General features: G+C 50.5%; 12 protein-coding genes and 1 pseudogene across 13 annotated transcripts, besides 1 other annotated feature; 6 read left to right on the forward strand and 7 right to left on the reverse strand.

The window, feature by feature from the left end:
• Positions 1–26,199: part of a sequence feature (contig 1.29 1..525887(1)) that runs on past both edges of the window.
• ANIA_01886 (SDR family NAD(P)-dependent oxidoreductase) lies at positions 73–937 on the forward strand (the record flags this gene model as incomplete). Its single annotated transcript, XM_654398.1, has 3 exons — positions 73–175; positions 245–419; positions 475–937. 3 exons carry the CDS (start codon positions 73–75, stop codon positions 935–937), a joined length of 741 nt encoding a protein of 246 aa, XP_659490.1.
• On the forward strand, positions 1,177–2,901 carry ANIA_01887 (annotated as a pseudogene). The gene is made up of 3 exons: positions 1,177–1,270; positions 1,341–2,185; positions 2,263–2,901. Coding segments are annotated over exons 1-3 (1,578 nt in total).
• Positions 3,426–4,336, reverse strand: ANIA_01888 (class II fructose-bisphosphate aldolase; the record flags this gene model as incomplete). The annotated part of the gene is made up of 2 exons (XM_654400.1): positions 3,426–3,702; positions 3,747–4,336. 2 exons carry the CDS (start codon positions 4,334–4,336, stop codon positions 3,426–3,428), a joined length of 867 nt encoding a protein of 288 aa, XP_659492.1.
• ANIA_11318 (uncharacterized protein) lies at positions 5,763–6,116 on the reverse strand (the record flags this gene model as incomplete). The annotated part of the gene is made up of 2 exons (XM_050612899.1): positions 5,763–5,914; positions 6,041–6,116. The coding sequence occupies 2 exons, from the start codon at positions 6,114–6,116 to the stop codon at positions 5,763–5,765; spliced, it is 228 nt and encodes a 75-aa protein (XP_050468759.1).
• ANIA_01889 (uncharacterized protein) lies at positions 7,845–8,603 on the forward strand (the record flags this gene model as incomplete). The annotated part of the gene is made up of 3 exons (XM_654401.1): positions 7,845–7,868; positions 7,918–8,435; positions 8,498–8,603. The coding sequence occupies 3 exons, from the start codon at positions 7,845–7,847 to the stop codon at positions 8,601–8,603; spliced, it is 648 nt and encodes a 215-aa protein (XP_659493.1).
• ANIA_01890 (uncharacterized protein) lies at positions 10,184–11,366 on the forward strand (the record flags this gene model as incomplete). Its single annotated transcript, XM_654402.1, has 3 exons — positions 10,184–10,402; positions 10,652–10,910; positions 11,047–11,366. 3 exons carry the CDS (start codon positions 10,184–10,186, stop codon positions 11,364–11,366), a joined length of 798 nt encoding a protein of 265 aa, XP_659494.1.
• On the reverse strand, positions 11,458–12,882 carry ANIA_01891 (isoaspartyl peptidase/L-asparaginase; the record flags this gene model as incomplete). The annotated part of the gene is made up of 1 exon (XM_654403.1): positions 11,458–12,882. The coding sequence occupies one exon, from the start codon at positions 12,880–12,882 to the stop codon at positions 11,458–11,460; it is 1,425 nt and encodes a 474-aa protein (XP_659495.1).
• ANIA_01892 (protein transporter TIM17) lies at positions 13,114–14,410 on the reverse strand. Its single transcript, XM_654404.2, has 4 exons — positions 14,081–14,410; positions 13,815–14,013; positions 13,604–13,758; positions 13,114–13,544 (listed from the first exon to the last, which is right to left on the reverse strand). Exons 1-4 carry the CDS (start codon positions 14,147–14,149, stop codon positions 13,506–13,508), a joined length of 462 nt encoding a protein of 153 aa, XP_659496.1. The 5' UTR covers positions 14,150–14,410; the 3' UTR covers positions 13,114–13,505.
• Positions 14,744–15,125, reverse strand: ANIA_11319 (uncharacterized protein; the record flags this gene model as incomplete). Its single annotated transcript, XM_050612901.1, has 3 exons — positions 14,744–14,785; positions 14,834–14,945; positions 15,121–15,125. The coding sequence occupies 3 exons, from the start codon at positions 15,123–15,125 to the stop codon at positions 14,744–14,746; spliced, it is 159 nt and encodes a 52-aa protein (XP_050468760.1).
• ANIA_01893 (protein silA) lies at positions 16,324–18,878 on the reverse strand (the record flags this gene model as incomplete). Its single annotated transcript, XM_050612902.1, has 4 exons — positions 16,324–17,057; positions 17,115–18,046; positions 18,078–18,495; positions 18,635–18,878. The coding sequence occupies 4 exons, from the start codon at positions 18,876–18,878 to the stop codon at positions 16,324–16,326; spliced, it is 2,328 nt and encodes a 775-aa protein (XP_050468761.1).
• Positions 20,564–22,344, forward strand: ANIA_01894 (uncharacterized protein; the record flags this gene model as incomplete). Its single annotated transcript, XM_654406.2, has 2 exons — positions 20,564–20,953; positions 21,013–22,344. The coding sequence occupies exons 1-2, from the start codon at positions 20,774–20,776 to the stop codon at positions 22,342–22,344; spliced, it is 1,512 nt and encodes a 503-aa protein (XP_659498.1). The 5' UTR covers positions 20,564–20,773.
• Positions 23,648–24,512, forward strand: maiA (maleylacetoacetate isomerase maiA; the record flags this gene model as incomplete). Its single annotated transcript, XM_654407.2, has 1 exon — positions 23,648–24,512. One exon carries the CDS (start codon positions 23,648–23,650, stop codon positions 24,338–24,340), a length of 693 nt encoding a protein of 230 aa, XP_659499.1. The 3' UTR covers positions 24,341–24,512.
• On the reverse strand, positions 24,780–26,122 carry fahA (the record flags this gene model as incomplete). Its single annotated transcript, XM_654408.2, has 1 exon — positions 24,780–26,122. One exon carries the CDS (start codon positions 26,120–26,122, stop codon positions 24,827–24,829), a length of 1,296 nt encoding a protein of 431 aa, XP_659500.1. The 3' UTR covers positions 24,780–24,826.

Genomic DNA, 26,199 nt, shown 5'->3' on the forward strand with positions numbered 1-26,199 from the left:
AGCAAAACCAATATACCGGTCTCGGATCCCTACAATTAACCTCTCCGCATTCACTACTGGCTCTTCTACACAATGGCCCTTCCAGCCTGGAACATCCTCTGCGGCAAGACCGCTGCCATTCGGTGGGCACAACCGGGTTTGGACGCGCCATCGCCCTCGAATACATCCGACAAGGGTACAACGTCGCGATAAACCACCTGGGGCCTTGCCAAAGACGAACATTTGCGCCACACCCTCCTGCAAGATGTCGAGTCACTACGAAAACAGGGAGCAAGCGCTGGAGAAGTCCTTGAGATAGTGGGCGATGTGACGGACTTAAAGACGTCAACGGCACTGATCGATGAAGCAGTCAAGCGCTGGGGAAAGCTGGACGCTTTTGTCGCGAATGCGGGTGTTTTCAGGCAGGCTGAGCTGTTCGAGTATACCAGACCTTCTCCCACTGTGCGAGATGCGACATCACTCTGACAGTCATAGACTCGAGCCCGATCTCCTCAACCACAGCCTTGATGTGAATGTGAAAGGCACCTTCTACTCGTGCCGGTCCGCCGCCCGCCAAATGGTCAAGCGGGGCCACGGAGGCTCCATCATCGCCATCTCCTCGGTGAGCGCGCTAGTTGGTGGTAGGCTACAGACGCCCTATACTCCCACGAAGGCGGCAGTACTCTCACTCATGCAATCTAGGGCTATCGCACTAGGGAAACACAAGATCCGGTGCAACGCGCTGCTGCCCGGGACGATCATCACGCAACTGGCAGATCACGATATAAAAGATCCAGCGAAGAAGGCGTATCTGGAAGCGAGGATTCCGTTAGGGAGGGTTGGCGAGCCGGAAGGCATGACAGGGCCAGCAGTGTTCTTGGCGAGCGAGGAGATGAGCCGGTTCGTCAATTGGAGTGGCCTGCTGGAGGATGGGGGAATGTTTTGTAACCTGCAGTAGTTGTAAGCATAGTTGATCTGAATGCAATTGTCCAACAAACCTTGGTAATCCCGAATTTGAATATAATCCAGGTCAAGAATGATTTTCACGACCCTCACACATTATTAGTGTAGGAGGTAAATAGAGCTAACAGATCCTCACGGGGGCACCAAGGAGAAAGTGCATCCTCCACTTTGATCTATCATCTTCTTACTTTTATTCCAGTTTTCTCTTCTGCCTCCAACAATGGTCTTAGGAGAATGAACACTAACCTTGTTCGATTCTCGAGTGGTCGAAAATCTCGTGGTCGCGGATTGCGCACCAAGACCGGCTGGTATGTGTCGAATCTGCTTTGTCTCTTCGTTATCCGCTCGTGTTTCTATCTTCCCCGGTTACCTACCTTTCATGACTAAGAAGAGAACAGTGTAACTTGTCGCAAGAGGCACCTTAAATGCGACGAAGTCAAACCTGTTTGCGGACATGGTCAAAGTCAGCCCTCAGTGCGACTACTCTCGATCCTCCTCCCACCACCCTGCCGAGCAACCCGCCGAAGACGAGGCCATCCAGTCATCTCCAAACACAAATACTACAGCCCAGTTTATTCCTTCAGTACCAGAAACAGGCACCGATAACGTGGCTGGTGTATCGCCTCGCGAACAGCCGGATTCTGCCGTCCTTTCGTGGACCGGTCATAGCCAACCCTGCCTTCATCCACTCGATCAGCTAGCAGCCATTGTCGCAATTGACCACACTTCTCCCTTTGCTAATAGCCTTACAGCACCGCAGTATTCTCCTGATATTCCACAGTCGGTGACCATCACCATCGAGTCCCCCGGACCAGCTATAAATGCCGCAACTGTGCGATGGTTCGACTTACTCGCCAATGATGCTGTCCGCGAAAGCCCCCAGATCTCGAGCGTATTCGGCTCCGGTCAAGAGGTATTGGAGGATGCGGATGAATCACAGATTACACCTTTACAGCGTGCCACACGTATAGGGGATCGAACCCATCTTAATGAAGAGGCCGTGCAGCCGAGCTTGAACTCGGGAAAAACGATTCGCAACGCAATACAATCAGAAACCATTACCCATGCGGTGAATACACCAAAGGGTTCTTCTCCTGAGGAAAGGTTATGGCAAGCCCAAGAGAATATCCAGCTTCTTCCACATGAGTTTTCTCTCTTCGAGAACTTTGTTCAGAGGGTTAGCCCGTGGATTGATCTTTTCGATCCTACAAACAAGTTTTCAACTTTTGTACCTCACCTTGCGGTATGTCCCTGGCCTTCCTGTAAAGATGGCTCTGACTGTTAGGATGCGCAATGCGGGCTTGTTGAATGCAATTCTAGCCTTGTCATTTCTCACTCAATCCCGGAAACGCTTCGCACGAGTCACCTCACCGTGAGACGTCGCTGCAGTACTACTATCAGACACTGCACTACGTCCAGAAAGCTATGCAATACTCGAGCTATAAAACCAGTTTAGAACTTCTTGCCACAGTCCTAATCATCTCCACTTATGAGATGCTGGACGATTCAAGCCAGGACTGGCAGCGACATTTAGAAGGCGTCTTCCTGATTCAACGCTCTCAAGTGATACATGGCGACTCCGGCGGACTAAGAAGCGCAGTTTGGTGGGCATGGCTCTGCCAAGATGTATGGGCAGCATTCCGTGAGAGACGGAAGACACTCACGTTTTGGGTTCCCAAAAAGACGTATGCGGACCTTAGTCCGTCCGAAATTGCTGCTCGGTCTATGTTTGTCCTTACAAAGGTCATCAATTACTGCTCACGAGAGGAATCTGCTCTTGCAGAGATAAACATACAAGCTAGGGTAGATGGAGCAAAGCCTCTGCGCGGCATGTTGGATGAGTGGTGGAATCATATAACTGTCGAATTCAGTCCCCTACCAGCCATGGCCCCTAAACAACCAGCGGCATTTAGACCCATATGGATTCGGACGCCGTCATTTGGTAAGTTGAGATCTTGATAAACCCTTGACATCCATGTTGTTTATGTTCCACAACGGGTCAATGTCGAATCGCTATCAATTTCGCTGACTATATGAAGCTGTCGCCGTTCAATTACATTGTGTGGCCCATATCCTACTTTACTCACACGAGCCTTGCATTGGAGGTTTGGCTGGTTATCTAGAGCGGCAAACAAGAATTCGGCAATGCGTCGAAATCATATGCGGCATCGCCATGACACTAAACGATGGCGCTTCTGGCATAATCTCATCCCAATGCATATTTATCGGTACGTTGCGCCTCTTTTTGAAACCCTTGTATACTCACACCGTCAGCTAGGATGTTTACGCAGGGAAGCCACTCCCGCGAATGCGTGCTAGATCTCCTAGAGTCTTGTCGACGATGGACTGGCTGGCAAGTCCACTCTTTCGGAGATGAATTAAAACAGATATGGAAATCACACGAATCTTCTAAGCCTAACGGGACCCCAGCGTACGCGAGCTTATTGAATCGTCATTGATCATTGCTGCCACTATTGAGCTATTTATGCTCTGCCCACGGAACCGATGATCTCCATCCATTTTATCGTCGCCTGGGTCACCTTTTCCATACCCTCTTCTATTAACTGAGTATGCGGCATTTTCCCAGCGTTCGCGCGAAGATGCTCGTAGTAGTCGTCTAGGACACACCTGTTGACATTGATCTTGCAGCATCCAGCAGCAACGCATTGCTTCATCAGCTCAGGTGAAAACCCATTCGTTCCGTGCACCGCCAACCGCACTCTGCCATTCGCGCGTTCTCGAACCTTCGCAAACCTTATGCTGCGTTAGCCTAGGTAGGACATTGATTGTGCGGAGTGTGTTACCTCTCAAAATCCAACCTTGGCCCCTGTGGACCATATTCACCGTGTACGTTACCAAAAGACGGAGCCAGGGTGTCAACACCTGTCGCAGCAAACTCATCGACTTCCTCTGCGGTGGTAAAACGAGCCTCCAGTCCAGCTGTATCCATCACACCGTCCTCACCACCCTCAATCCGACCCGGCTCCGCTTCAGTGACAATATGTCGCTCATTGCAATGTCGCACCCAATGCCTCGTTTTGCGGAGGTTGTCTTCCTTCTCATGATGCGACATATCTACCATAATGCTGTCGAACGGTAACTCAGCAGCGCGCTCGATGAGTTCCTCAGATTGCGCGTGGTCGAGATGGATAGATATTGGGACACTGGCACGTTTGGCCTCTTCGGCAGCCGCACGCACCAACATACCATCATAGGTTGTAATCACCCATGGGAAGAATTGGAGGATCAGGGGAGAGCGCGCGATCTCCGCGGCTCTTATCATTCCTTTGACTTGCTCGATGTTGTATGAGATTGTAGCCATCACGCCGTACCCGCCGGCTTCGGCATCGCGAAGGATGCGCAGATGCGTGTTCGCTTCTTTCCAGTCGTCCATGGCTAATGCCTTTGTGCAGTTTATTCAGGAATAATACCTTAAAACGTGAGCTCTGCGCCGACATTTTAAAGCCTGCACCTGCCGTGGCCTCGTCTCGGGGACATCTGGATCCCTCACTGCGGGGCTTGCCCCCACGAAAGGCCGCGACTCGCAGCACAAATATACGGAACATACTTAGCTTTGGAACGAAGTATAAACAGCCCTAAGCGAGACATAATTAGGCAGATACTCAGCGCAACGTCATGCCATCTCCAAGCCCAATTGTCGTCCACAGCTCCGGTTCGTGCCATCGGCGAATCTCCGATCCTCGAGCTTCCTGTCGAGAACGAAGCATATCCCTTCGCCCATGAAGCAGGTGTATTCATTCCTGGAAGTGGCGAGCTCTTTATAACGAGTAATCACATCAAAGATCCAGCCTTTTCGGGCGGCCAGCGCGTACAGATAACCAAAGTTCATCTTGGCAATGGTACTTCTACCCTCCCTAGGTCCAGGGATAGGTGTGACATACGAAGAACTCACTGTCCTGATTTCTATGGCAAATGGCGGGGTCAACTACAAAGACGGTATTCTCCTCTGCGCCCAGAGCTCAATGGATGCGCCAGTGGACTATACTATATGTCCTCCAACCCGCCATATACAGCGACCGTCTTGAAGGCCGATTTCCACGGCCGCCCCTTCAACTCAGTAAATGATGTCGTGGTCCATACCGATGGGAGTATCTGGTTCACAGACCCGATCTATGGGCACGAGTAGGGGTACCGGCCGCCTCCTCGGCTACCGAACCGGGTTTATAGGTTTGGCCCTGAAACAGGCAGCATCTGCGCCATGGCAGATGGGTTAGGCAGGCCCAATGGGAGATGCTTCTGGCCGGATGAGCAAGTGGTATACGTAGCCGATACAGATCGGATTCATTGTTATAGAGGAACGGATGATGCACGCGTGTCGTCGATGTATATCCCTAAGGTCCCGCCTTTTGCATAGCATACCTGGACAGCGCTAACAAACAATAAGCTACGCCTTCGACCTTATAACTCGCCACAACCAGCCCTTCCTAGCCAACCGGCGTCTATTCGCAATGGCCGATAGCGGGATACCAGAGGGGATCAAGTGCGATCTAGACGGTAATGTATATAGCGGTTGCGGTGACGGGGGCAATGTTGATCCCCTGGGGGGAGCTTCTAGGCCGGATATTGGTAGACGGGGGCGTTGCGAACTTCTGCTTTGGTAGAGAAGGCGAAATTTTTCTTCTGAACGAGTACCCGCTGTGGAGGGTCCAGTTAAGAGGTGGTGCTAAGGGAGCTCTTCTCAAGATTGAGATCTTGCTGTCTTTCAAGCTTCCTTCAGTCCAACTCTCTTCCTTCTCTTTACCGTCAATTTACTTGATTTATTAGTTCACACAAGAGTTGAGCAGAGTCTATGGCATCACCTACTGGTCGAGTTCCACTTCCCAACAGGAAAGCCCCCCCTTGAAGCTCTCGCCACCACTAATGCTGAGCACCTTTAGTCCCGCGACTAGATCGGAGCTTCCGAGCCCCTCGTCGAGTTTGAGGTTGCGAATAAAGCCACCATCCTTCTTCTCTGCTGAGGCGAAGGCGTCAAAATTTATTCAGGAAAATGAGTTCAGAGATTATGGGCATGAGACTCAGAGGGCATTTACCACGGAATCTGTGGAGGGCAGCACGAGCCGTTACTGAATCATCATACCAGCTGCGGCGTAAACCTGTGGCGCGTCATTAATCGGGATGGATACGCCGCGGAACCTGAGGCTTCTCGGCGGCATCGGTGAGCAGTCTAGGCCGTGATCCCCCTTTGATTGCTTCTGCAGTCTTTAGCTGTTCGATGTTGAAGATGCAGAAGCATGAAATGAAAGCAACACCTCAGGCCAGATCAAGGAGCCGCAAGAAGCCCATGGCAATCGACGAGGCCCTTACCCCATATGCGGATGTCGCCTACTCGAATCTCATCCACGCCCGTCGCTGAGATGGTTTATCTGGACCACCCGGCAGTCGAAGATGTCAGCAGTGACTCGAAGAGATGGGGAGGACGCTTATATGGCTGGCCTCAAGAAGTTTGTCTCATTTCTCAGGCGCATCATCGTCTCCGCTATCAAAGCATATGGCATTAATAGCCTCTTTAGAGATGACTATTAGCGCAATTGCTGGATGGCTTCGGGGCGCAGACTGCAGGTTCGATCAAGGTTGCGTCCACGTCCGAGATGACCTTTATGGGAAACACTCTCCTTGCTGGGTAGGCGGCATATTCGGCGAACCCCCCTTCGCCCATAACCCCGTGCGCGATAAAGTTCTCGCAGAAAAGCTCAGCTCCTCGGCGACAGTAGAAGCACTCTCGCATAGCTCCGAGTTGTCTGCCACCACTCGATCTCCTACGGAGAACCCTTCCACTTTCGAACCGATTGCTGCAGCCACACCCACAGTTTCGTGTCCTGGAACATCAGAAGTTACTCGGGAAGTGGAAAGTAGTACTTTGGCTGTTACCTGCGCACCGAACTCCCCCTCGTGGATATGCAAGTCAGTCCCGCAGACGCCGCGCTTTCACCTTTATCTACAGGGACGTCAGTTCAAATTCGATTTTATTCCGACTAAGCTAGAAAAGTACCAGCAGCTCGTGTTCCCTTATGGCAGGCAGACGCTTGTCAACTACGCGGGGATTCCTAGGCGCGGAATATTCTGTCTCAGGTCAACGTCTTTAATCACTCAGCATCGAGTCTGTCCGAGTCAACCTGCCTAGCGCTTTCATTTGTGAGGGGAGATCGGAGCCGTCCATTATCACAAATCAGCACGTCTGTGCTTGTTATGGAAAGTTTCTTTGAAGAGAGTTGTGGTGGAGGGATCTCTGCCTTCTGCCTTTCGATACTACATTACCCTTTATCCGAGTGTATCCTGTGACTGAAGACTTAGCCGTTTCCAGTGCTCATTTCGAGTACGCAATATCAGGATCCTATTTGACGGAGAAGACCAAAATCCTAAAATCCGTTTTGTGTCATCCTCCGCGAATCATTGGAGGGCCGTGCCACTTCATGATTCAGGTATCATCACAGAGAATCCATTGATCGTCCAATGACCGACCGGAAACTGCACTACTCGTTTCGGTGGCTGGACGATCTTACTTTCTGTCCGTCTCGAGCTCATGCTGTGTTTACCTTGAATGGGAAAATAGGTAGATGTGGGTACTCTACGTACCATCGTAACTTGAAGGCACCAGAAGCATGCCACCTTTTCATTCCCCGTAAGGTAAAAATTGAACGCATGGCAAGTCCCTCAATCCGGAGACCGCATCTACTGAGCCACTTTGAGGCTGTAGTGGAGTACATCTTTTATATATAAATCTTGAATATGCCGTACCAGGATGTCCTAGTACCCTACGGCCGAGTCACTGCGTTTTACCTCTTGGTTGTTCAAGAGACAACCCATGTTCTTCAGACTTTCAAGCCTTCAAAGGCCCTTCACGGAAGATGGTTGACATTCTGGTTGTCGGATGCGGTGCTAACATGGCGCTGTATGGTTATGATCAGGTAAGGCATCGATAGCGATGCCAGAGGTGCTCGGCTAACAGATGCCCAGGGAGTCTTTGGCGGCGTCGTGATCTCCCCGGACTACCTTCGCGTACACGAACTAGAAGGCCCATCAAGGACGAATGTCCTCAGTACGGTGACGGCCATCTACAACGTGGGCTGTTTCTTGGGTGCCGTGAGTGCTACATACGCGGGAGGAAAGCTGGGCCGCAAAAGATCAGCTATCCCTGGGATTGCTATTATGACCATCGGGGCTATACTTCAAACTACATCCTACAGCGTTCCTCACATAATAGTGGGACGGATCGTCTCAGGCATTGGAAATAGTATCAACTCTTCCACTGTATCTGTCTGGCAATCTGAGACCGCCCCAGCCAGGTTGAAGGGAAAGCTTGTCATTCTACAGAACGCCCTGCTACTCGTCGGCTTTTCAATGTCTAACTGGATCATCTACGGTCTCGCTTTTGCTAACGGCCCTGCTGCCTGGCGCTTTCCACTAGCCTTCCAGCTCGTTTTCATCATCATCATGATCTATTTGGTCATTCCATGGCTTCCAGAATCGCCAAGGTACAAACCAAGAACTTTGCCCTCTTCTGTTTGCAGATTTGACGCTGACCTCCGTGGTCTAGATGGCTCATCATGAATAAACGAGATAAAGAGGCTCTAAAGATCTTGTCTGACATTGAGGGAAAGCCCATGACTGACGCTTTCGTTCTCTCTCATCACAAGCAGTAAAGTATACAGACGAATACGAACGCACTAACGGGATGAGCTGGGGTGATTTTCTGCGAGGCAAAGGCTCCAACAAATCCGGCACGAAGACAATCCGCCGGCTGATTCTGGGAATGGGGCTGCAGTCTATGCAACAATTCGCAAGTCGTTCACGCAGCTTTCCCTAATAGCGAGGTTAAACTACACATTCTGGAGGCATAAATGTTACCTCTTATTACATGCCGACAGTCCTGACAATGTCAGTTGGATTAAGCCCTAACCTGGCGCGACTTCTGGCCGCCTGCAACAGCGTACAATACCTTCTTTGGTCTTTCCTCGGAATCAGACTAGTTGAGCGATGGGGCCGGCGTAAAACGATGACTTTTGGCGCAACCGGACAGTGCCTCTGCTATATTGTCATCGCCGCCTTAATCCGGCGTAACGAGATGCCTGGTTATCCGAACGCCCAGCAAGTCGCGTCGGCCTCTGTAGCATTCTTTTCCCTGTACTACGTTTTCTTCGGCATCGCCATGCAAGGCATCCCCTGGTGTGGCAACCATTCACTTTCCATGCCCTCCGTCTGAGACCACGGCTAACATCGACCTTGCAGTATATCCTACCGAGATCAACTCCCTCCAATGCGAACGAATGGCGCTGCGATTGGCGCCGCAACCAATCGGAAATTGAATTTCATGGTTGGGGACTCACGCCCATCGGAAATCAGAATCTCGGCTGGCGCTTTTATATTATATGGATTGTTCTCAACGCGGCAATGGTACCCACCATTTACCTTTTCTATCCAGAGACCGCAGGACGGACGCTTGAAGATATGGACGAGTACTACCGTACAAGCCCGCCACTTTTAGTTTTCCGTGATCAGGAGGCCAGAACGGTACAGAATCAAAGAAGAGGAGGTGGTCCAAACGAATGAATTCAGTCGAGGTTCTGCTGAAGATGTGTCTGCTGAGAAAGAGGATGGGCTTGTTGAACATCGGGAGGACGTAATGCAGTGAGTCTGGTTTTGGTGTAGTGAGTCTGACATGTTATCTGAGTATTTGTATGTCGATAATCTTTTGGACTGGATGATAGTTCTGTTCAGGCAAAACACTACTATCTTGAAAATAGATACTGCGATAATCTTGGCGGACAGTCCTGCTCCTGGCCCCTGGCTTCTGGGTCTCAGTCATGCCCGTATTCCCCATAAATAATCTGGGGATCGAGGTGAAGCATATTGGCTGATCAGTCAAAGCCGAGGTGGAGCTGGGGTAAGAGCGAATAGATCGACCACCTAACCCTACCCCTCTCCAAACCTAGGGCTTCCCCCGTTTCGTGCACTCCCTCGTGTTGGGGTACTGCAGACCTCTATCAGACACAACTAGAATCAACTCCAAGTCATCCCTGCCACCGCTATCCACTCCTGCCAACTGCAGCTGCATCTGTTCAAGTGACAACCCATTAGGTCAGCCCAGTTTGTTCGACATTCAACAGGTCCCTACAGCACCATTTCGAAGCTATATTTAGAGCCCCTTCTCTCTTCTTCCCTCTGAACTCGACTGGCACCATAACCTCTGGGTTTAGAATAGACCCAAAACAGATCCAAGACAATGAGCACTCAGCACTTCCTTCGCCCCATATCCCAAGCAGGCCGGCTCAGACCCATTAAATTCTGGAAGAGTAGCACTATTCCCTCCAGGCAAATCGGCAACTACGCTGGAAAGACATTTACCGTTAATACGGGTGCCCAGATCCCCGCCATTGGGTGTAGGACATTCCAAGATGAAGAGCAACAAGAGGGTGCCGTACTTGAAGCGCTGAAGGCTGGTGTGAGGCTCATTGCGAGAGTGTATGCTCTTCTACATTTCCTTCTTATTTTCTGCTCCTACATGCCAAGGTATAATACTAATCCCCATTTCAGCTATGACACAGAGTCTTTCATCGGCACCGCAATTAAGAGATCCTCGATTCCACGAGATGAGATCTTCCTCACCACAAAACTCTGATGCAACTCCTTCCACCCAGACGACGTTGATTCTGCACTATATGAAACTCTGAGAGACCTGCAAACCGAGTAGGTTGATCTATATCTGCTTCACCACCCATGCACGTTTGCGCGTGGGAAAGACCGCTTTCCCAAGGGTGAAGATGGACTCATGCGTATGGGAGAGACGACCTACGTCGATACATGGAAAGCACTGCAGGAGATCATGAAGAGGACCAGGAAGGCCAGGGCAATCGGAGTCTCAAACTTCAGTAGGGATGAGACTAAGAATCTTATCAATGCTGAAATGGTGAGCTTCTTCTTGGTCCCACTCAGCCAGGCATACGATGGAGGTTAGGGCTAATGTCGTTCGATGGGCGCAGACCCCAGCAGTCCATCAGATGGAACTCCACCCGTTCCTCTCTCAAAAATTCTTCGCAGTCTGGCACAAAAGTCTTGAAATCCACGCGCAGCAGTTCAGTCCTATAGGTAATATGAACTCGTTCTACCGCGATGTCTACTGGAGCAACAGGCGCGCCAACCTCGGCCGCCTCCTCGACGAGCCCGTCCTCTCCGAAATAGGCGCAATGTATTCCAAGAACCCTGCACACGTGGTATTAGCCTGGAGCGTGAATCATGGGCGCTCTGTGATCCCGAAGAGTACGATTCCTTGGCAGATCAGGCAGAATGTTGAGAGTGATTTTGTGCTTGAGGAGGATATGGAGAGGATTGATGAGCTGAATGCGGATTTGAGGTTCAATACGCCGCAAGAAACTTACCGCTGGCTGCTATATGAAGGACTGGATTGAGTCTAATTTGATAACACCTCTAGGGCTCCTAGCTACGGAAATAGTGCCTTGCAACATGCTCTATATTCACAATAAGACCAACTTTGAGAGACTATCTATATGGCTCTTTAAAAACCATAACATGCTCAATATCACTTCCGTCTACACCCTCCTCAAACCAAGCCCGAAACATCCCTCCACAATTGAAATCGAAAACAACCTTCCCACGGCGCAAGCCGTATCCCGCTGCCGCAACATCAAACTCAGCCTCAATTCCTATGATACCGCCCTGTCCTTCGCCAGTCTTGCCCCACCGTCTACCGGCCGAGCGCTGCAACTCGCCATTAATTCCCGCAACGGCCGTAACAGCGTCCGCAAGACTAACTGTCTCGTGTGAAAACCGCATCATCGCGCATGCGGTGCGAGCGGCAGCGGTGCGGAGGAAGGAGTCTCCATTCCCCGTACCGGATACGGCCACCGCTCGTCTTTTTTTCTGGTACTGGAGGCATCTAGACTTTATGTCCAGGTGCGAAGGCTTCACAAGAGTAACCGTCGTGTCCAGATATGGATCCGTCTCGAACGAAGGCCGGTCCTTGAAGAAATGGTAAAAATCAGGCCAACAGTCTGCCAGGGTTATGTCCCACATGGACTTTTGACGCGCGCGAAGAAGTGGATTTTGTTCAGCCCTAGATTGTCGATATTGCATCCTTTCAGGCTGACGCATCGGTAAAGAGGAGGAATGATCCCCGACTTCCACCTCCCAGGTCTCCGCCCAGAATCCTGCTCCGAGAGTGGGCGTATCACCCACCCGACCAGGCAACTTGTTCGTCAACCCCCCTGTACTCGTTGCAACAGCGAGGTCACCCCACTGATCAAGGCAGACACATCCAACAGTGCCCTGACTAGGGTAGCCGTATCCAAGCACTGGCTCCGATTCAACCTGCGACTGTCTTTTTTCCAACCCCCTCCGGTGCTCCTCCCATCTCTTTTTGGTCCAGAACCATTCATCCGGCTTGAACTCCAAACCCCACTCACGAGCTAGTTCTTCGATATACGGCCCCGCGAGCTGCGAATGCATGCTCGCATTTCGGCTTCCATCTCCACCCTTCGGATCCCCATTCTCATCCTGCCCAGTGCGGGTAAGAACTTCCCTAGCTAATTGTATAGGATGCCGCACGTTTCTGATACCGATGACTCCCGCACCGCGTTTCATGGTGTCACTATTATTTGGCACATCGTCCTCGCCTCGCACCGTCGTAACCATAACTGAAGCTTCCATTTCGATTGTTCCCGCAGTTGTGAACACGCTACCGCGACCGCAGTTGAACAGCTCGTCGTCTTCCATGAGCGAGACCGCATGGATGGCGGCATCAAGAGCGCGGGCACCATTGTCCAACAAGTGCCTTGTGGCGCGGAGGTAGGTGAGGAGGGACGCTTCGTATTTCGCCCAAAGCTCTGGTGGGAGCGTCGAGCGGTGGATGGCGCCTGCGCCTCCATGAAGGATAAGGGTCGGCTTGAAAGTTGGTTTGAGCGTCATTTATATACCGTTTATTCGTTCGTCCGGTAGACACGAACGATTTAGCGCGTAGAAGAGCAATCGACCGTTCTCGATTATGAGATGGTCGGAAGATGTGGGGAAGATGCGTCGAAATGCTGTCATGTCTAGCGGCAAATCAGCCTTATCTTGGTAACAGCAGACTAGCCCATAGCGCACGATAACCGTCAAAATTCGCAGAATTCAGAAACAAGCCGAGCATCGCATTAATCCTGGTATTGGCAGTAGTAATGTACAAGAAATTAGAAAACATATTGATAACATGCCCCGGTCGCCAATCGAGGATCTGCGTCAGAGACAAAACAGATTTCTTTTCGCCCCCTAAAAAAGTATCAGGTAAAGAGCAAGGCTGTGTATCCAAAAAAGATCGCCGGTGAAAACCAGTTCTTGTTGGCAATAGTTAAGAGCGGAATAACCAGCATGCTTCGAAAATAAAAGAGAAAACCTCTATACCATGCACGCATCCTGATAATATGACCAGTTCCTAACACCAGAGAAGAGATGAGATGAGATGTAATGTAATATAGCAGCAACGTTTATGGGCATACAGCTGGACGCAAGAATCATAGGCCTCGGGGGAAGTTGGGATAGAAATACAATGTGGCTTAGGCAACGGCCTTGTCGGAGGGTGGAGCAGGAGGGAGCTGTGGACGTAAAGAATTAGAAGCAGAAAAAAATATACGTCGGGGTTGAAAGCGCTTACCTCTAGTTTTGTTTGGTCGGCCATCATCCTCTGGAAACCAATGCCGACACCCTCGATAACAGCCAGGAAGACAGCGCACATGATGGCACCGTTTCGGGCAGCCTTGTAACCACCACGGATAGCCAACGATCCACCAGTGAAGAAACCGGCAATGACTGGGACACAATCAATTCGCGTTCACCGACAGAATTTCACTCTGGACAGAACATACTAGCATTATAAGGATCCTCCTTCTTCCGAATACCCTTGACAGCACAGTCAAATGTTGAGAAAAGTCCACCCCAGACACCAAAGTTACCACCAAGTACAGGCGCGCGAGCCTTGATGGCTGTGATGGCTCCTATCCGTCGCTCACCGTACGGACTGTTTCGAAATCCCTTGACACCATGCCATACAGCACCACCGATGGCCTATCAAAAACATATTGTCAGTTCTCAATTCATATAGCCAGGCAGGATTCAGGTTGTCAAGACTTACACCCATACAAAACGCACCACCGAAGTCGCTCAGGGCAACCCAAGGGCAGGGATCTCTGGAGTGATCCATGTTATGTGCGTATGTGATATATGAGAAGAGTGTTGGAGGATTGAGCGAAACGAGGGCGGAGGAATAGCTTCGTCCAGCTCAAAGTGGTTCACGGTCAGAGAGACGTCACTCGGGGCAAGGTGAGGCGAGCTTGCACAAACGCCGAAAGGAGAGACAACGCGAGGTCCGGTCGATCGTAGAAGCTCTTGAAAGAGACACGAGAATTGAGAGATATCAGCAGCGGGACTGAAAAGGCGATATGGTTGAGGAGGTTTAAAAACTGGGGTCCGATGGAGAAATGACGGCTCGTCTGGTTTCGAAGGCTTTTTTTCGCCTTGAACGTGACCAAGGCTGTCACGTGATTGCGGCGACTCCGGCATTCCCCTAAGCCTCAGGCATCCTTGGCATACATGAATGCCAGAAATCCGTTATGGTCTCGGGACATGTAGGGATCTAGTTCTTTTTTTATTCTTTCTTTATACGGAGTACTTCTTTTACAAACTCGATCGACAGGGTTTATATTTATTGCGGTACAGAGGGCCCGCTTTATTCAACATGAATATTTCTCTCAAATTTTCGTGAACAGTATCAGCAACCAAGCCCAGTCCACCCTACTTAAGGCTCATTGCACCAGTCTTTCCGAAGACCTCGTCGACACTGTTGACATGCGTCAGAGACACTTCTGACATTGGAGCATAAACATACAGTGCTCCGCGTCACACCTCTCACATATGCATGGACATCATCGCCCTTCGACCGTCGAAGACGTCGATTATACCTACACTGCGCACGATAATCTCCAAGTGATCTTCTGGGGCTACATCAGGTCGCATACAATCTCATCTCTTTTAATTGAAAGCAGTTACATGTCTTCCATAAACCGCAGATAAATTTGGGCCCCACAATTGCAACTGCCATGGGTATTAATGACCATGTCTTTGAGATTAACAGATATTTGGAGAAACCTATTTGGAGAAACCTGGACAACATACCTCATGTGGTAACAGCCTGTGCTCAACTCCACTAAAGCCCTATATGCGTAGCAACGTCGCCGCACATGTTCTTCGCCAGAGTGAACGTGGCTTGAAGCTCAGTGTGTCTGCAGTGCAATCATCTTTGTCGTGGAGGCACTTCGATACATCACACATGTGATCGAGCCGCAATCAGGGCATCTTGCTCATCCGCTTCAATACTCTTGTAAGGTACGAACTTGCCGGAGTCCGCGTTGCCGTAATATGTCTTCTAGGTAGTTGAGAACCCATCTTCAGCATTTTTGAATTCATCATATCATGCTGCGACATCTCGCCTGAACAGGGTAAAGAGGTATTGGCGGAGATAGCATTTTGTCCGCAATAACCTTCAAGAACAGGCTCTTAAGGCAGCAATGACAATAACAACGGGCGCAATCCCCAACTTTTGACCCTATTCAAAGGAAAACTGACGTAGCAAGCACTGCACGTTTCGGATCTCTAAAGCCTTCTCGCTGTCTCTTCCTGTCGCTGCGTGTATGTCATGAAAGGTCCTGCATCGTTTTCTGACTCCGTCACTGGCTGTTCATGAAGCGATCATTTAGGCTGTGACAGAGCCGCTGGAAATATGAACAGTCACTGCCGGTGTCATCATTAAATGTCGAATAGCTTCTTAACTGGGGTCATCGTGTTGTCATCCAATGCTAGTCGCTGATCCTCTTCGACTTGGTCTCTTCTTGCATACTGGCTTAATAGCTTGAGCGTCCAATTCGATAGCGTGCGCAAGACTTTGAGCAAACTTCAAGTCAACGATAATGGCGAGCACGCTGAGTTTCATTGTCCAGTAGATCATTAGCACGATGATTCCCTTGATCATGTTTGTGGGTATATCCAATCTCAAGTTATTATGCGCGAGTTTCGATCTCGCAATCCAGAACCAAGCCACTCGCTTCGTATTCCTGCGGCTGGAGATGCTTCATAGATGTATGTGCTCAAAGAAGGCCGAGTCAATTGGGGGACGATATCGGAAAGTTTTGTACTTGACTTGGCTGGGATATCACTTTCGCCATTGCGAGCCCCGCTACGAAACATTCAGCTTCCTTGCCCCGGAAGTGGCGGAGATCGCTTGCCATGGTCTATCGATTTCGTAACGATGATCCTAGACGAACCCACCGCATTGTCAAACCACCCGTTATACAACACCTGCCCTCAACCACACTCTTACGTTCAAGAAGGTAAGTTCCAGATAAAGTTCAAGGCACCTCCTTCGTAAGCTGGGAATTGTCCTCCGCCACTCATCCCAAATGGTGCCATAGAAGGATCAAAAGGCAAAGAAAGCCAATCGTCAGCAGCCATATTCTGAAATGTTGGAACAGATCCCAGTTCGGGTACTATTTGCCCAGCAGGAACACCGATTGTTGGCGTACTGTCTTCTGCGCCGGTATCTGCCAATGGTGACCGCACCGTATACCCATTGGTGCTTCTTGTAGCCTTAGAGGCGAGCAAATTGCGTCGTAGGCGCGACACATGTGTTTCCAACAGGGCAGCGTAGCGGGTGCTCAAGTGAATATCGTCCAGTGCATTGGACTTAAGCGCCTGTATACAGCGCTCAATGATATCTAGAGACTCACGCAATTTCGCATGGCGGGTCCCAATGCTCAATGCCTTCATCAAGAAGATGGAGGACGTCGTGATCCGAAGGAAGATACGGACTGGGGAAAACTTCAGAGCCCCGGCTTCGCCCAGCTCACTTGCTTTCTGTAAGACCTGGCAACAACCGTCGATGACTTCTTGGATGTATTCATAATCAACTTGGTCAATGCTCGCCGCGCGGATTTCAACGTCCGGGTCGCTATCCGCAAGAACACGCTCCACTACCGCTTGCATACCGATCGAGTGGGTGTAAGCTCGGACGAAGTGATACTCGATGAACAGGTCGTTATAAAAGCGTTTGTTGAGTACTGCAATGTATTAGCTGACAAGTGTTCTGTGGATGCATCATATGGCTAGTAGCTTACCTTCCGGCCGGAGATGATCTTCCTCCCATTTTAGTAGTAGAGGACGGAAGTGGTCCAACATATCAATATACCGACCACTACGTAACTGTTGCCGAGCAAAGTCTGCGGACGGAAAAAAAACATCTGTGACGGATTTAGCCAGCTTTGTGAGGTCCATCCAAGAGTCCATAAATGCAAGCCATTGGTCGTTATAGTGCTTCAAGTTCCTTGATGTTTGCCTATTTAAGATGGCATGATTCAAGCTCTGAGGCATAAGAGATACACATCCTATTCTCCATGCTAGTTGGTTGATGTAAACATAGAGCAGTCGCTGAACCCGCTGTCGTCGAAGTTTGATCTGGTCGCTAGGGATATACCCCTCATACGCGAGGGACCAGCTCCGCTTGTCCTCGTTGACCTCATATATTCCCAGCTCGTGGGCGAGGGACAATGCAGCCCCAAGCAGCATCCATGACATTTGGTCGGATCTCTTCGCCGGTTCAACCATGTCCTCCAGGAACCGGTTTTTCGATGACACATCCTCATCTCTGGGCTGGGGAGCTTTGATGACTAGGTCAGAATCCCATCCATCGCTTTCTGGGGGAAAGTGAAGAGATCTTGGATGCCACTCCGACATCAATAGGAGAGCCTCAATTGTGCCAATTCTTCGAAGTTTTGAGTTGGAGGTCCGTTCTTGCCCAAATATAAGCCTTGTAACTAGCTGTTGGCAATGCTGCCACAGACGATGATGGATAAAGAAGTTTCTTGACTCGCCACCTGGCCCCGGTAATATATGGTACCTCGAAGATAACATGAGCATCGTGCAGCACAGGACGGGATCACAGGTGATCAATTCGCGGTGATTTCGGTGGTCCGCATAGAAGTCGGTCAGGATTGGGGACAATGAGGACATGTTCTCGTAAAATCTGGCTCGCAAGAGATCAACCACTATGCTGACCACATACTTAAACATAGGGCACTTACAGGTCAATGAGTGTAACGGCTTCTCTGGAGGTAAACCATCCCATCATCACAAATCGGCACGTTTCCCAAGTGGTGAGTACCTCTTTTGACGCATTGGAGATTTCCACCGGCCGGATTGCCATTGAAAATATTCCGGTCGGGACTGCAGAGTGCATTTGACTGAATGCATTCTCGTAGCTCATCGCGTTAACTGCACGGCTGGTGTCCCTCGAATCCATTCTCGCCTCGGCCAGGTCCGCTTCCTGGCTATGGGCAGCTGCCTCAAAGAGGATATTGAGTGCATCATTTCCGCTCGATACTACAGTGCGCATCATGGAGTTTTCCAATGTGGATGCTGACAGTTGGCGGGTGTGGGAGTTCTTTGCGGTAGGTTGGTGAGAACTTAAATTACTTTCAGTGTACCCGTCGACATTGTCACCTGAGGTCAGATCGCGCTGTCGAATCTCCTGCCCCTCATCATCATGAGATCGTACGTTACTTGACAATTTTCTGCGAGTATTCGCGGGCGAGGGAGTGCTCGTCTGCGACGCTGTAGATTTTGTCAACATGGAAAATACGGTGATCGTTGTCCGGGCACCTACCTCGCTTTTTCCTCCTCTCCCATGCCCTTGTCTCGCTAAACACACATTCTCTCTGCTCTCTCCGACATTTTGCACATGGTGGGCCGATGGGAGACCCGTCTGGGAGTTCGCCCAGGTCACATTTGGCCTTCCTTTGCCGGCAAGGGATACAAGCCTTGTAAGTACGCTGGTACGTGCGCTCTGACGAATTGCCGGGCCTTGAATGCCTTCTGGCTTCCATGACAATCAAATTCGACCAATGACCGTTGGTTCAGTATATAAGATAATCATGCAATCTAGATTCAGCTCACGCGGATGCAACCGAGACAGCGGCTGGCTGACCGGGTGTTGTAAAGTGAAAGAATGCCTGAGGTTGGGAATAAAACAGCCGCGACTAGCCGAAGTGAAAAATATCCGCCAGCCCAAGTTGACCTGGGCCAGGTTTTCCTTCAATCTGCATTCAAAGAATGAACAACGCAATGGTTTTAGCGGTATTGTGCAGAGCTATGGTCACAGGATATATAAATCTCTCTCTTAGGGATTGGAGTGAAGTCGGATTTAGAAAACCCGTGAGAAAAAAAAAAAATATGACAAGGGTGGGATTCGAACCCACGCCAAATTAATGACGCGGAAACTTGATAGATCAAGAGGAGGTTCTAATTAGATACCTTAACCGCGCGCCTTAGACCGCTCGGCCACCTTGCCAATTTGTTGAAATATGAATTATTAAAAAAATATATAAGAAAGTTCACCACTGGTGCTCACGAATCACGTGCCTTTGGACATTGTATTCACGATGCATCATTTGGCATATGTACCAGTATAGTAATGGGCTATCATAATTAATTACTAACTATGCTATGTCTGGTGTTGTAAGTATTGGTGCATCGTCACTGGCGGTAGGGTATGCTCACGAACCCTTATACCGTCACCAATATATATTTATAATGATTGCGTGCTGGCTGGAGCACCCGAGTGTTATGGGTCCTTTGCCTATACAAGGACCTTAGACCTTAGTGACTCGGCCAAGGCCTGCGCTGTCCTGAAGGCGGTGAGCCACCTACAAGACTTCCTTGCAACAACAATCCTTCTTTCTCATTTCTTCTTTAGCGATTCCTTCTTGTACGTACGGCACGTCTAGATAGGAAGATCCATCTAAATACGTCCCTTAACACCGAGGGTCGAAAAATTACCCACAACGATCCTATTCAGATCGACTCCTTTCGCACTACATATAAGCCAGAGACAACTAATTAGACACAGCGTCTGGAATGCAGCAAAACATTGGCAGATATGTGCATAATGTGCCTGATAGTGCAGGGCTGTCCCCTACTTGTTAGGTCTACAAAGTCTCGACCCTCTCTCCCCGCTGCAGATATCACTAACTATATACAGCTAGTACACCCCACCTGGCAGATTGTGGCTTAGATCTGCGCCCAAGATAATAATCCTAAAGGCCTCGGAACCGTGGACGAGAAGCGGAGCCCTGGAGACCGGAGGATAATTCCGAGGAAGACAAATGGTACCACTACAGGCACCTAACTTGATCCCGTTTCCCCTTTTCTTGTTTCTAGGTCGACCAAACAAGAAATCCGGGACCCGCGCGACCTAGATATTGGCTGCAGGGTTGAATTTCACCCATGCAGCATGCTAACAAAGACGATGCGTAGTCTAGACACGGGCCAGGGAATCCCCCGGGTCCAGATTGCTTCTTCAAAGAGTGAAGAGACAAACTGTAGAGCCAAAATGCCACCACATGAGACCCAGCTCGGCCGAAGAGGGGTTGATTCATTGGACGGTTAATAAAGCCGACACTAGAAAATGACTGGAAAGGCCGAAAAGTGGGCAGTGGCCGCGTTGAGGAACTAGACTCTGGTTCAACCTGCGGTGATCTGCTGTGCACTCTCGGCCGCGACGGAGTGCGATCGGGAGAAAAGTCGCTGCCCTGGCACAATTCGCTCGACGAACGCCTTAGATCAGAGCTCAACCTAAGCTATTTATCAGGCCATCCGTTGCCACTACTTCTCTAGCCTCCCGGGAAACACCTTTCTCTCGCAAGACGCGACCTAGAGAGCGCCGCTTTAGCCGTCATTATCAGCGGGCTGGGTTGCCTACTCGCCGCCCCCCAGCAAGAGCATGTTGTTTGCGGACCTGCCTGAGGAGCTTCTGTGGCATATCTTCATCACCTACTTTGGTCGGGACTCGCACACCCTGGTTCTCCTCGCCACCCTCAACAAGAGGTTTCACCGCATCACGACCCCGATCCTCTATTCGCACGTTACGCTAAGTCTTGTTGACGGCGATGAGTCGCGCAAGGTACCGCGACCCGCCCCTCTCTTTGGAGGTCTGCTTGCTGACACCGTCTCTCTCACAAGGTCCGGCGATTTATCATGTCGGTATTTTCCAGCCCCTACCTCGCGCAGTGCGTCCGATCGCTCGACCTGAACGAACTCTCCTGGGTCCCGCACCAATCCCTTTCCCGCCGCCGCAAAGAGCTAGTAGCCCGGATGATGAGAGGTGACATCCTCGGTCGCCCCGATAGACTCGACATGTTCAAGCTCGTGACCGTCGTTCGGCGCCTCCCGTTATCGGATAAACTCAAACACAAGTGGTGCGCGGAGCTGCAGGAGGTTGCGCCGAGCTTGGACTCTCTTATCGCGCTTTTATTTGTGTTCCTCCCTTCTCTGGAAAAATTAGAGTCCAACTGGTCTCTGGATCCAATGTACATCTGGCACCTGTTGCCTCAGGCTGATATGGGAAAGGTAGAATCGTCGCGCTCGCCCTCGCCTTTTGTCCTGCGGAACTTGACCCATCTGAAAGTCAACTCCGAGACCCCCTGCGGCAACTCCTCTGAAATACTACCCCTTCTTCAGATGCCTTCACTGACCCACTTTTTTGGCAGCAATTGGGGGCCCATCAGGTGGGATGGTGGAGTTGCGGGAGTTGATATTCAGGCAAAGGGTCTACGAAGCGGCAAAACGACTTCGTCGATAACGCACCTCGAGCTCCGTTACTGCAACGTCGATATGCAGAGTCTGCGAACCATTCTCAGATCCTGTCGCATGGTCAAAACATTCATCTTCCATCGTGATTGGGACCCCCGGGTTCATGTGAAGCTTTCTGGGGCTTCACTCTCCAAGGCACTTCGCCCACTTCGAAAAACACTGGAAAATATCGCTTTACATTTCGAGCCGGGGCTCTACATCCATCAGGAAGGCGAGATACATCCGCTGGATTTCTCTCAATTCTCTGTACTCGCCAATATAAACGTTGCCGCTGGTTACCTCATTCACGATCCGGAGGATTTCGATAGTTATGAGTTTTCGAAGACGTACGGTTCGGAAGACGAACAGGAACCGATAAATGTTCCTCTTCACGATCGGCTGCCGGAATCGCTCGAAATCTTACGCATCACAGGCTTCAGCACTCCGCAACAGCTGGAATTCCTCTTAAAGGACTGCTGCGGAATGCTTCAGCATCGCTCCCGCTTCCCACGACTGCGTGAACTCTCTATCGAGGCCAATTTCGACGAGGCTGATGCTGTATTCGACACGAGCGCGCTTCAACAGGAGGCAGACCGCGCGGAGGTGGTATTCCGCAAAATCAACACCGCGGATTATCCTGACGATGGAATCGACTTACTCACCCCTGCAGGACGCAATTGGGGCATGGATGGCGAGTTTAAGTGGAGCACGAAGTTATTTTGATAACACAGTGGTGGCAATGCTAGGCAAACCGTCACGGTGGACGGAAATGACAGCCTGACGAGAAGCAGAATCGTGACAGGCAAGATGATTTAGCGTTTTCTGTGTGATACGAAGTCATGACCATGAATATGCACGGCAAATTATCTCCAACTAGAGATACCCTATGGTTTACCCGGCTGATGCGGTGACCGATGGATGACAGCCATTGTAGTGCATCAAGAAAAAAGGGTACAGGGGCCAGACTTCGCAACGATTAGCTTGCAGCTCTGGACAACCAAGCCTGGCCCTACTTCCTAGTCCGGCGGCAGAAACGGTGAGTGCACCTAGTTCGACATTCTTGACCTTGGGATGGACGAATGGCCAGCGTATGGGCATGTCGCCGGTTTTCTTCTTCGAAGTTACAGAATGTACTGGTTGTTTGACGGCTGTTCAATGAGCATCTGCGACGGGAATGCGCCATCTCAGGCACCAAGAGGCAAGTCTCAACTCACCTTTGGGAGCCCCATACATGCTTTGCACTCCTTGGGATACTTCACGGGCAAACAGGATTGCTCCGTGTGAGCCGACGTATCGCCAATGTAGGAAGGCAGGGTTGGTGTGGCTCAGAACCAGGTACCCGGGACAATAGTCCACAAACTGGACACAGGGCTTGTACTCCGGGAGACTGACCGGCAGCAGTCTTTTTGTACAAAATTTCCTCGTACTTCCCCGGTGCTAGGCGCATCTTAAAGAGTAACCTTTTCTGAATGGGTTAGAAATAGAATCATGGACTGCTCTCCAGGCTCGATTAGGGAAGTTCTTGCAATGTCTATTGCATGCACTTCAAGCGACCTAGTCACCTGTTACCAATGGGAATTTCTCGTACAATACGCCGTCATGAATATACTCCTTTAAGTTCGGTAAGCACATGAACTGGGATTGCTACCCTACCTTCGTACGGTACTCCGAACAAAAGTGTCATAGGAGTGACGAAGTCACGGAAATCCGCGGGAATTTGCGCGTCCAGCAGCGGATATTCCATCGCGGAATCCCTTCCGCCACCCCGCATCTATCATTTTTCGAACGTGCTCGCCGCAAAAAGAATCACGTAGCGAAACTAGGAATGAATAGGAAATCGCCGTGGATACCCTTGGCCAGAGCCTTGAATACGAGCGATTCCGAGTTTATCCTCTAGATAGAGAACTGCATCGATGAACACTTCCAACGCACCACCTTTTCCCTCTAGCAGACTCAAACCGTTTCCAAGCAACAAACCCTAGTCAAGACTGCAATATCTACTTAAAGGGACACCGCACCGGTCAAGATGTCTACAAATTCAGACCTCAGAGTGACACTCTACACCTACTTTCGCTCCTCGTGCTCCGCGCGCCTTCGTATCGCCCTCGCCCTTAGGTCAATCTCCTATACCTCAGTCCCTATCAACCTGCTGAAGGGCGAGCAGTCGAGCACAAAAAACACGGCCGTAAACCCATCGGCCACCGTTCCCACGCTCATCATCGAGCATGTAGACCGGAGCCAGTCTCCAATAACAATAACCCAGTCCCTCGCAGCGCTCGAATACCTGGATGAAGCATTCCCCGACAATCCCAACCCACTCCTTCCACCTATTTCTAACCCGCAACAACGCGCGCTCGTGAGGTCTCTAGCATCAATTATAGCCTGCGACATTCAGCCAGTCACGAACCTACGGATTCTTCAGCGCGTTGCACCATTCGGCGTCGACCGGGCCGCCTGGTCAAAGGATCTCATTGAAGCTGGGTTTGCGGCGTATGAGGCTATTGCTAGAGACTCTGCTGGAGTATTCAGTGTTGGCGATACAATCACGATGGCGGATGTTTGTTTGATCCCCGCTGTTTGGGGCGCAGAGAGAGCGGGGGTAAATCTGGGACAGTATCCTACAATTAAAAGGGTTGCGGAGGCCCTGGAGAAGGAGAATGCAGTTAAGGAGGGGCATTGGAGAACCCAGCAGGATACACCAACGGAATTCAGGTGTTGAATCTGCTGCTTGGCGACCGATGTTCCATTGTCGGAACGAAAATGTTATACAGACCGGTCTTGAATGATGGACGGGGTTTACTGCGAGAGTAAAAGGTTATCGACAAGTTCGGACAGGAGTCTCTGCGTACCCTTGCGCTAAATAAGAGTAATGTAAATGACCTGCAAAGCATCTCCAAAGAAGACCCGAGTAGCAAATAAAAAAGTCAAAAAAAAGTATGGTCCCGGAGGGGATCGAACCCTCAGCCTTGGCGTTATTAGCACCACGCGCTAACCAATTGCGCCACGGAACCCGCTTGCTGAAATATTTCAAATTACTACTAATCTATATTCTTAGTGAAAAAGGAGCGCAGTAATGTCCCCAGAAGCCGCCAATTTTTGCCTGAAAGTGTTGCCAAATATAACTACTCAGCTCTGGGGTAAAAAAAAACCTAGCATTGCCATCAAGCTTGAAATATCTCATTTTATTTTAACTATTGCATGCGAATCACAGATCCAGCTGCACAGGCGGCAAAATTGTTCCGGCACAATCGCCAAACCCTACATAGTTGCCTTCAGTTCCCGCCATACCACGCAGAATAACAGTGTCACCGTCCTCTAAGAACAAGCGCTCGGAGCCATCTGCGAGCTTGATAGGATTCTTTCCATTGGTTTGCTCGAGGAAACTGCCTTCGGTCTGATTCTCCTTGCCAGAGATCGTACCACTGCCGAGGAGATCACCGGTGTTCAGGTTGCAGCCCGTTATGGTGTGGTGGGCCAGCATCTGAGGGAAAGAGTACAGGAGGTTCTTTGCATTGCTGTGGGAGATAACAGTAGGCTCGCCGCCTGCATTGGTGACTTCGACCTCCAGCGGGATATCATAGGCAGTGTCAGCCCGCTTCTCCCGCAGATACGGTAGGAGAGACTCCCTGTTTCCGGGTTCTAGACCGACGGTGCGGAAGGGCTCGAGAGCATCAATCAGGACAACCCAGGGGGTGATCGTTGTGCCAAAGTTCTTTGCGTTAAAGGGACCAAGAGGAACGTACTCCCATGCCTGGATGTCACGGGCAGACCAGTCGTTCATAAGCACCACTCCGAAGATATGGTCTTCGGCTTTGTCGATATGAACCGGATGCCCTAGATCATTGGGAGTTGAGACGAAAAACGCTAACTCCAGTTCGATATCGAGCTTCTTGCAAGGAGAGAAGGTGGGTAATTTAGGGTTTGCCGCGGGATTCGTCAAGATCTGGCCCTGTGGACGGTGGAGAGGCGTGCCGGAGGTGACCACAGACGAGGCACGGCCATGGTAAGCCACGGGGAGATGTTTATAATTTGGCTGTAGGGCATTGTCGGGTCCCCTGAAGAGGACTCCAACGTTGTAAGCATGGTTAAGGCCGGCGTAGAAATCTGTGTAATCGCCGATCTGCATGGGGAGATGGTTTGTAACCTCAGACAGCGGCAGGAGGGCCTCTTTCTGGAGCGCTGCATTGTCTCTGAGGATTTGAGGAAAAGGCGTCTCTGTGCTGAAGACCTTCTGAATGTATTCACGGACTTGTCGGTGCACTGGTCGACCAAGAGCTGCGAACGCGTTCAGGGTGGATTGGTTGAAGACATTCAGATGAGGCTGGATGACGGGAAGCTGGGAGAAACCGCCAGACGAGGCAAATTTGCTCAAGTCTAAGGCATAATCTCCGATCGCAATAGCGGGAACTCGCGACGAGAGCTTCGATGATGAAATGATACCGAATGGGATGTTTGCCAGCGAGAAAGGCGAGTTCTTGGGGATTTGTAACCACGAAGCCATTGTGACGGGAGCTAGCAAAAATTAGGAGAGAATGGTAGATGAATGATTCAGGAGACAACGAAGACCAAATAACAGAT

Source organism: Aspergillus nidulans, chromosome VII (assembly GCF_000011425.1).
Source record: "Aspergillus nidulans FGSC A4 chromosome VII".
NCBI lineage: Eukaryota > Fungi > Ascomycota > Eurotiomycetes > Eurotiales > Aspergillaceae > Aspergillus > Aspergillus nidulans.